Consider the following 9,815-nt stretch of genomic DNA (forward strand, 5'->3'; position numbering starts at 1 on the left):
CAATATCCCCTTATCCTTCGGGGTTAATAAGGCGTGAGCCATCTGTTCTGTTTCTGTGATACACTGTGCTATCCAGGAAGCTGATGCTTTTCTCCTGCCTGGGAAGAACATGGGTCAATTTGGGAATGCTTTTCTCTTATTAGAATACATGCTTCCAGCAGCCTGCATGGTGTAACTGGATAGAGAGGCAACATACTTGTTTTCATTTGTCTCTGTCCTTGGGAAACTGCATATTATATAATAAAATGGACCGAGAGAAGAGAATATCATAGTATCATAGTATCTAGAATATGAATAAGATGGAAACAAAAAATAAAAGTATAATTTCATGAGCCTATTGACCTGCCAAAATTGAAGCGAATTACCCACCCTGGGGTTGAACCCATAGCCTTCACGGTGAACTAAACCCCAGCCTTTCTTTTATCTCTTTATTTTGTAATAGGATCTCTCTATGTCACACAGTCTGGGCTTGAATTTGTAATCCTCCTGCCTCAGCCTCCCAGATTTGTGAAAGGAACTCTAAGCATCCACTGAGCTTTTATATTCCACCTACCTGACCTGACCCAAAGCTCTAGATTCTTATTAGACACAGAGGATCAAGAATAAGGAAGGAATATTTGACTTTAAATCTTAAGGATGCCTCTGTCTCATCTTCCTCAATTCAGGAAATGAAGCCATCATTTTCCTTGGCCCACATAGCTAATCCATTATCAAGTCCTATAGGACCTAATTCTAAAATATGTGGATTGAGCCCATTATTTCACTACCACTGTCCACACCTAAACAACTTTCTCCCTCCCTTTATTGTCCTCTGACTCCATTGTTATTTCTCTCAAATAGTCCTCTGCAAAGTAGCTAGCATGATGTCTTTTTAGAAACTAAAATTTATTCATGCCATCCTTTTACATAATACGTGTCATTGGCTTCCCATTGCATTTAGAATTAAATTCAAATGGTTTATGTACTATAAATAATTGTTATTTCTCAAATAGTCCTCTGCAAAGTAGCTAGCATGATGTCTTTTTAGAAACTAAAATTTATTCATGCCATCCTTTTACATAATACGTGTCATTGGCTTCCCATTGCATTTAGAATTAAATTCAAATGGTTTATGTACTATAAATCCTACATGATCTGGCTACTCCTGTTTTTCAACTTTCTCTCATTCAATTTTTTCTCCCTCACTGAACCTGCCTTGTATAATGAACTGCCTTAGATTGGGTTCCCCTGAAAGCAGACTCTGAGACTCAGATTTGAATACTCCATTCTAGCAGAAATCCCAGAAAGCTCAGTGAAGAAAAAGAAAGTGAGATAGAGAGGAAAATAAGATTTTAAAATAGGCTTTCATTTGTCATACTACTATGGATAGTTGGGGTTCAATCCCACAGGAGATCCTTAAAAAACAATATAAACTACACTTTGAATTATCTACCTTTGGGCTGAAAAATGAGAATTCATCCATCTACTTTCATCCCTCATTAGTTGAGAGTAATGTCTGAGAATATTTTTTTATTAAAGATTGCAAAGATACAGGAAAACAAGAAATGAAGATAGGAAATAAAAATTTCAAATATACATATATATGACAGCAAAAAAGGATATGAAATAAATAAGAATTTATGTAACAGACTAATTGAAATACAGTAGTTTGATATGATCTTCAAACATGTTCTTTCTCATTTTCTTATAATATTTTTGAAATAATGTAATTCTAAATAAAACAAAGTTACATATTATAGTTGAGAAACTGTCCTCAAAATTTTGATTTATAAACACCTTGGTTTTATTAATTGATAAATATCATATACTTGTTGATTGTACCACTTACATTTTCTAAGAAAACTTCCCACAGAAAAAAATATACTTATATATTATATTTGATCCAAAAGCAACTAAAAAATTCACATTTTTAAGATCAGATTTTTCTGTTTCTATTTTATTATATCCCATACTTATTTTATTATATTGTTATAAGCATAATGATAGAATTTAACACCAATAGATATGAAATATTCTTCCCAAGTGAATGACTATGAATTAAGTCAAGCATGTAATTTAAAGAAATCATAAGGTTGCCAGAGAAACAATCAGTATGCCAAATGTGCACAATCCTACCACATTCATGCCCATGTTTCTCATTTAATAGTGCGCACATATATGTAAAATCATACCCCCCACACATATACACAATGCATATTTTCTACAATACAATATATACTTAGGTATAATAAAATAGTGCAGTGATGTGTGGAATGCTGGTGATTTGTATAATTTGAGAAAAAAACAAATATCATCTTTGAAGGAGTTGGAGAATTTGTAATGTGTACCAGATACTAAATGATATTAATGATTAAGTACAGTTATAATAAAATTTACTTAAAAATTAATATTTGTCATCAGTAGAAAATAGGTACAAAGATATATTGATAACATAAAAACATTTATCTTAACAAATCTCCAACCAAACAAGCTGTAGTGACAGAAAAGGAAGTTTGTAGAAAGCAGAGATGAACGAGGAAAATGACAGATGGACCTTAATCCTTTTCATACTACTCATATATACAGATTTCAGAAGTTCTCAAATAAAAAAGTGAAGAAAATGAGAACCAAAATAACTCATCAATTTGGTAGACCAACATATAGAGACAAGAATTAATGTATTGATAAATTTTAAAAATATGAAATGTAAAGCCTGATATTGAGCTCAATAGTGCTGCACCTGCCTAGCCAGAACAATATGCCGAGTTTAATCCCCAGCATCAGAGAAAGAAAAACAAAAAGGATAAAAAGAAGAAAAGAGGTGGGGGGAAGCATATATGACGGGTTCCCTCACCCGCTCCTAGCCAGGGTATGCCGGGGCGCCCCTCCCTGGAGGTATTGCCACCAGATTCTGCCCTACTCCCCGTCCCGGTCACTCCTGTTACCTCTCTTAACTGTTTGTGGTGTCTTTGCTGCACATGAAGGATTGGGGGCCCGAGTACTTGTCAGGTCGTGAAGGAGTCCAGCTTCTCGGATTGTTGAGCTTCTACCTAGAACAAGAACAGAGATTCCAACCTCAAGAAAAGGGGCTGAGCTTGATTGAGGCTACCCCAGAGGTGAGTTCGCCGGCAGATGGCTTGCTCAAGAGCCTGAGGCCTGGGAGGCTCACAGCCCCCCAACCTCCAGTTGAATCAAGACTAAAGGCCTGAACAAATCTCTAAATACCAAAATTGGTCTTTCTGATGATCTAAGATAATCTCTATACTGTACGCGGTTGTGCTTTTGTTAGCAGAAATGGAAATAATAAGTATAGAGAAATGTTTCTTCAAATGTTGGCACCCTTAACCTACAGATGCTGGGTGGGAGACCAGTTCATTTCCTATCCTCTGCCTATGAAGTATTTATAGTAGGATCTTAAATGATTTTAGAAAAATAAGAGTGAAGAATCCTCTTACCTCTCTTTCAGGGGAGTTGCATTATACTGTTTGCTACAACCCTCTGAAATATGGCAAACGTTTACCTTATAGTGAGTTGCTAAATCTCTATGACGTATATTTTTAAGAAGCAGTGATTTACGTTTTATATCTGATACAGCCTTTCCTAGCTGATATACCTCTTCTTTTCATATTATTGAAAATTAAAGGAGGAAAGTACTTTATTCATTGAATTTGTGTATTCATCTAGTTCTAAGAAAATGATAAACTTTGACTCATGATTTTTGTTGCAGAATGATAACACTTTGTGTTCAAGATTGAGAAATGCCAAAGTAGAAGATTTGAGGAGTTTAACTAACTTTTTTGGATCTTGCACTGAAACTTTTGTCCTGGCTGTCAATATTTTGGACAGATTTCTGGCTCTTATGAAGGTATTTAATTATGTTTAAAAATACATTTTCATTTTTCTATGTCCAATGCCTGGTACATAGGGTTCAATAATTTATCAAGTGAATCAGATACTGCCTGTTTTATATATAAACCTTTGTAATTATCAGAATTGTAATCCTTAATGCTGGACTCAAAACTATAAAGTTAATTATATTTTGTATGTAAAGTAGGGTGTGTTGTACCTCTTAAATATTTTCTCTTGGAGGATGTGACAAAAGGAAGACTACTATTTTGTATATGTGTATATATACATATACGTATACATGTGTATGTATATGTATATGTATATATATGTGTGTGTATATACACACACACACACACATACACACACATGTACATATATATGATCTTCAAAGTAAGATTTTCATTTCTTGGGTTTCATTTGGAGCTTAGATGTTTTAAATACCAAAACATGACAAATGAAATACAAAACTATATTAAAGGTGACTCACTGCTTGCGCTGTCTTTTCAAGGCAGAGAGCTACAGTCTTACTAACAATCACCAGCAACTATTAGAAAAATGTGGTAGTTCTTCCACCAGTAGGATTGCTGTCAGCTGTGGGGTCAGTGTTGGGGCACTGAGAAGAAATAACAGCCATCTGTCTGGCAGCTTTGCATATGTCCCATGGGCTTCACAAACTGATGTAGTATATCTCTTGGGCAGCATTATATAAAGTACGGGTTTCTGCAGACAAAGGCAAAATGGGGGAAGTATTGTTTTTATATCCAAAGACTTTTTTGTTGTTGTTGTTGTTGTTTTTTGGTGTTAAAAGAGGAATTCTTTTGAGAGAGATCATATTATTTTGAGCTTTTTAAGTCTGAAATACAAAGCATAAAATTCTGCTACAAAACAGTTTTGGAACCTGCTTTGAATTTTTTTTTTTTGGTATAGGCATTCGAACTCATGATCCTGCAGTTTTTTTTGTTTTTGTTTTTGTTTGTTTTGTTTTGTTTTTTTTTGATCTTGCGCTTTTGAGGCAGTGCCACTGAGCTAAATCCCAGCCCCCTGCATTGAATATTTTTTTAACCTGCATTTTTGATTTAAGTAATTTAAAGACTCACAAAGCCTTTTTTTGTTTGTTTTAAGGGAAATCAGCAAGATCTGCAATGTAAAAAATGGGTATAGTTGTGGGTAAGGACAAGGACAAATACATGTATTCGAAGCAGCTTGATTTCTGTCTTAAATGTAGAAGCATCATTACAGTATTCTTTTGAGCTTCTGCTTTGTTAAAACTAAGTAAGAGTTGTTAAAAGAATCTTTTTCTTTTTTCTTCAGGTGAAACCTGAACATTTATCCTGCATTAGAGTCTGTTGTTTTTTGCTGGCTGCTAGAATAGTTGAAGAAGAATACAATATTCCATCCATTCATGATGTGATCCGGATTAGTCAGTGTAAATGTACTGCTTCTGACATAAAACGGATGGAAAAAAATAATTTCAGAAACATTGCACTATGAATTGGAAGCTACTACTGCCTTAAACTTTTTGCACTTATACCATACTATTGTGTTTTGTCATAATTCAGAAAGGTCAGTGGGATTAAATATAAAAGTTTCATACTTCAGTGTTGCTATAAGTAACAGTAAACGTCAATAAAATTTATATTTTGATATTGCCTACACTTTCATGTTGGACTTTTTAATGGTGCATCTTTAAAATTGTTTAAATCTTTGCCTTTTTTTCCTATTGTATAGGAAAGAGATATTGAGCCTTGATAAACTAGAAGCTCAGCTGAAAGCTTGCAACTGCCGACTTGTCTTTTCAAAAGCAAAAGCAAGTCTGTTTCTTGCTGATGTATGTCTCACTTTGTTTTGAATTTTTAAAAAACATTTCTTTTTTCACTTTTTTTCTGGCCATCTGTTTTAGCTTTGTGCCTTCTTAATTTGGAAGTGGAAACTTTAAAATCCATTGAGTTCCTGGAAATTCTCTTGTTTGTTAAAAAACGTTCCACGGTAAATATCTTCATTCCTTATTCTTTAAAACAATATTTTTTCCTGATGTTTCCGTTTTTTTCTGTAGTAACTTAAACATTTAAGTGACACTTTGTGGGGTTCTTTTACATTCTGTGTGTGTGTGTGTGTGTCTAAAGTGTGGTAGTTCTCAGAATGCAGCTTTGACCCAAATACTGTTAAGGTAAAGGGAGCTCTGTCACTTAGCCCAGCATCTCTGTTCATGTAGGTGTCTCTGCAATATTCATGCTAGGTGGTAATCCAGCCGAATACCCTGCCACATCGACACTGTTCCCTAAAGGGATAAAATGGGATCCTATCATACCATGTATGGGGCTGAATAATCATCACTTTACCTGTAGTAGCATAAACAAAATAATAGCAGTGTGTCTCTTTGTAAGCCTTTTAGGGAGGTCAGCTGAGTAAGTTTTTACAGTTGTAAAGTATAAAATAAAAGCATAGTCTTTTTGTTAAACTAATAGTCAAGGGAAATATGAAATTTAACAATGCCAGAAAAGAGTGACTATAGGAAGTACTTTGGGGTGGTTAGGGAAGAAATAGGGCAAGTCAAGAGAAGCAAGAGGTTGGAGTTCAGGAATTTTTTAGAGTGACATAATCGATGGCCTATATCTGGGCATGGTGATGCAGGTCTTATAATCCTAGTAGTGTAGGAGGCTGAAGCAGGAGGATTGTGAGTTTGAGCCCAGTCTTGGCAATGTAGCAACTTAGTTGAGACCCCATCTCAGAAATGAAAAAGGGCTGGGTATGTATCTCAGTGCAAAAGCCTTGGACTCAATTTGCAGTACTACAGAAAACAAGAAAGAAATTTGGTGGGCTATACAGATTTGGCAAGTCATTTTAGGGTAGGTTTTCAGATAGAATGCTATACAGTAGTCACATGCAGGAATAAGGGTAGCCACCTCAAATAGTTTTGGAAGCCAAGCATGAGAATGAGGCAAGGAATTATGAATTGCCAATTTTGGATCCAGTGATGGAGAGAATATTGGCATCATGGAAAGCAACTCAGGAATAAATTTGTATTGAACAAAAGTATGATTTTAGATGGTTGTATATCCAGGTATTTGGATGTTATGTGAGCATTTGGCAGTCTGTAATAAAAACTCAGAAAATAAAACATGATAAGAGATTGAGGATTGGAATTTCTCATGAAGCAGTGGATGCTGAAACCATAAGTACGTGCGGAGTCTTAGGGGTTAGTTGAAGTTCTGGAGTTTTCATCATTGGCCTTTTTCCCCATAGGTGCCAAGGGAATTCTATCTAGGTAAGAATGCTGTCAAGTTGGAAACCAGTTTTAAGAAGGAAGTGGTCAGGATTACTGAATTTTGATGAGAGGATCAGAATAAAGAAAATTGGAGGAAGGGCTGGGGATTTAGCTGAGTGGTTCTGCCACCTGCTTTGCAAAAGCAAGGTCCTGACTTCGATCCCTGGTAAAAAAAAAAAAAAGAAAAGAAAAGAAAAGAAAACAAAGAAAAAGAAAAAAGAAAAAATTGCAGGAAGTGATTGGACATACCTCAGTGGTGATAGAAAAGGGGTGGTAGGAGCCACATTGGGAGGTGTTAAGCTATAGATGCACTCTGGAAATAGAAGCCAAGATGGTATAAAAGTCTTCTGTTTATAGTAGTAGATGGGTTGTAAAACATTTTGTTGGTAACATAACAGCTTCTATTTTAATAACAATTTTGTTTTCATCTGAACTTTTTAAGATAGTGATACATGAAAGCATCTTCAGTGGAAATTGACTCCATGAAATAAACCGGGGTATTCCCCAGTGGTGGAGGAACTACTTTTTGGGACTTTCCTTTTCTCTCATGTTATTCATTTTTTTCTTTAGTCTATATCTGGTATTACAATATAAATTTACATTGTTAGCAGTCTAAACATTTCTTTAGATTCTGTAACCAAGATAATAAATTCCTTTGAATCTAGACAGTTAAAGAATATATTCGCTAGTTGCTTTATTAATAGACATGGTGTTAGTGGGTTAGTGTTTTCTGTTAGAATAGTCTTTCTCTGTGTATTGAATCCAATATAAATTATAATTCTGTCTTCTAAACCAGTGAGATCTAAATTTTGGCTGTAATGCACATTAAATTCACCTGAAGAACTTTAAAAGCTTGTGAAACCTGGGTTTAACTTCTACCATTTAAACCCTAAAGTGGGAGCCAGCCATCAGTGTGTTTTGCAGATCTTGTGGTGGTTCTAAGGTGCATCAAGGTTTGAGAACCATTGCTGTAACTTCTTTATTAAATTTTTTTTAGATTAATGTCACCGAGTTCTTTTATTGGAAGGAGTTAGTTTCTAAATGCCTAGCTGAATATTCTTCACCAGAGTGTTGCAAACCAGATCTTAAGAAGTTGGTTTGGATTGTTTCAAGGTGCACCGCCCAGAACCTCCACAGCAGTTACTACAGTGTTCCGGAGCTGCCAACTCTCCCTGATGGGGGCTGTTTTGATGGAAGCGAAAGGTAAGCAGGTTTATATACTCAAAGAACTGTGGAATACTATAAAATAAGGTATTGGGGAATGTCCGTTATCTAGTGGATGTCATTCCTTCAGGTGGGCAAATTAACCAGGTTTTGTTACAGTAGGTAGTAACTTACATGATCCCCTCCTTTTGTCTGTCTTCTCATTTTCCTTGGTCTTTGAAATATGGTTCAGTTAAAAAACAAAACCATAGTTGGCCGTAGTGGCGCATGCCAGTAATTCTAGCACTTGGGAGGCTGAGGCAGGAAGATAGCCATGAGTTCAAGGCCAGCCTGAACTATGTATATTGAGACCCTGTCTGAAAAAACCAAAACAAAACCACCAACTAAAAGAGAGTTTTGGGCTTTTTAGGTTAGCCAGAATTTCTAACATTGTGCTGTGTGGGGGTAGGTAACTGGAATATTTGAGAACCATCACCATCGATAGGGAAGACTTCATAGATGTTCATATAGTTTTGCCGGATGTTGTGATTTCAGACTTTAATGATTTTGTTTGTAAAGTGGATTATTTAATTTTAGTAAATTTGACTGTCTTACACACTTCAGATATAGGACCACAAGTTCCTTTTTCATAGCTTGCTAGTTTCTTGCTTGAGTGTTCGAGAGGGTCAGTGATGTAATTACTGATACAGTAAAGACATTTAATTAGACCATGGGTGCTAGAAGAAATGCTAGAAGCTTGCGTTTAGATACACTATAGTTTTTGTTTTTGTTTGTTTGTTTGTTTTTTGGTACCAGAGATCGAACTTGGGTCCTTGTGCTTGCAAGGTAGGCGGCAGAACCACTGAGCTAAATCCCTGGCAGCTCGCATTTAAATTAGATTTCTGCAGTTAGTGCTGCTAGGATTAATTGGTACGCAAGTAGTTTGGCAAATTGTAATTTGTATAAACCTCTTAAAAATCTGAATTTTCTAACGAAAGTGCTGTAGACTTCACTTTTAGAAGTCTTTATAAAAGAAATTTGGCTGCATAAAATGAAGCTGTATAAAATAAAGATTAATTTTTGACTCCATACATGTAAGACTAGAGAGATACTCATAGACTCTAGCAGTTTTAGTTTCATGTTGTCTGTAAAATCTCTGCATTGTAACAAGACCCTCTATTGTCTCTTTTCCCTGCAGTGAGGACTCTTGTGAAGATATGAGTTGTGGAGAAGAGAGCCTCGGCAGCTCTCCTCCCAGTGATCAAGAGTGCTCCTTCTTTTTCGACTTCAAAGTGGCACAGACGCTGTGCTTTCCGTCTTAAAGCTCTGATTGTTTCGTGTCAGAATGTACCCACCTAGGCAGGAATTACATAGACTGGAATACCTACCTTCTGTTTATTAGCAGATCAGATCGGGCCTGTTTCCATATTTAATCCTAAGCCATCAAATGGGTTAGTGCCTCCAAACAGTTAAACAGTACTTTAGACCTTGGCACTTTATTTTTCTTGTTGATCTTTAGCTACTTGGGAGAGAAGGGAAGGTGCTGATACCTTTGTTACTTTTCAGGATTTTTAAAGAT

The 9,815-nt window shown here is 35.8% G+C and overlaps 1 protein-coding gene across 1 annotated transcript; it reads left to right on the top strand.

The window, feature by feature from the left end:
* Positions 1–2,957: 2,957 nt before the first annotated feature.
* Positions 2,958–9,579, top strand: LOC104874097 (cyclin-G2). Its single transcript, XM_010641071.2, is given in 8 exon segments — positions 2,958–3,095; positions 3,707–3,844; positions 5,140–5,289; positions 5,291–5,391; positions 5,557–5,634; positions 5,715–5,814; positions 8,091–8,296; positions 9,435–9,579. Coding segments are annotated over 8 exon segments (1,035 nt in total). The 3' UTR covers positions 9,559–9,579.
* The last annotated feature ends 236 nt before the right edge of the window (positions 9,580–9,815 follow it).

This window comes from Fukomys damarensis, unplaced genomic scaffold (assembly GCF_012274545.1).
Source record: "Fukomys damarensis isolate Sample0158 unplaced genomic scaffold, DMR_v1.0_HiC HiC_scaffold_73677, whole genome shotgun sequence".
Taxonomy (NCBI): domain Eukaryota; kingdom Metazoa; phylum Chordata; class Mammalia; order Rodentia; family Bathyergidae; genus Fukomys; species Fukomys damarensis.